Below are 340 nucleotides of genomic sequence, written 5' to 3' on the forward strand. Positions count from 1 at the left end.
TCCTGAGGGGACGGGTAATCGACCGCGTCTGCTTCGTCGTCATGGCCTCCCTCTTCGTGTGCGGCACCATCGGCATCTTCCTCATGGCTCACTTCAACCAGGCGCCCGCCCTGCCCTTCCCCGGGGACCCCAAGCCATACCTGCCGCAGTGACACCCACAGCTGCCCACAGCCCTCCTGCTGCCGGGACCACCAGTGCCAGCTGGGATCCCTGCACACCCAGCAGCTCCCCAAGCACAACAATGGGGAAGGAATGGGAGTGGCGGGGGTCTGCCACCCCTCGCAGTGGTGGTGATGGGGAACTGGGTGACACTGGGTGACCATGGTGTGCTGAACATGGA

The 340-nt window shown here is 64.7% G+C and overlaps 1 protein-coding gene across 1 annotated transcript in view; it reads left to right on the plus strand.

Annotated features, from left to right (window-relative positions):
- The window catches only part of CHRNG (cholinergic receptor, nicotinic, gamma (muscle)), a gene marked incomplete at its 5' end in the record, with an annotated part of 3,573 nt that extends 3,421 nt beyond the window's left edge, over positions 1 to 152 (plus strand). Inside the window, one exon of the mRNA XM_010085030.1 lies at positions 1 to 152. Within this exon, the coding sequence (XP_010083332.1) occupies positions 1 to 152 (152 nt within the window).
- Between the last annotated feature and the right edge of the window lie 188 nt (positions 153 to 340).

The sequence above is a fragment of the Pterocles gutturalis genome, unplaced genomic scaffold, assembly GCF_000699245.1.
Source record: "Pterocles gutturalis isolate BGI_N339 unplaced genomic scaffold, ASM69924v1 scaffold27995, whole genome shotgun sequence".
In the NCBI taxonomy this organism is placed as follows: domain Eukaryota; kingdom Metazoa; phylum Chordata; class Aves; order Pterocliformes; family Pteroclidae; genus Pterocles; species Pterocles gutturalis.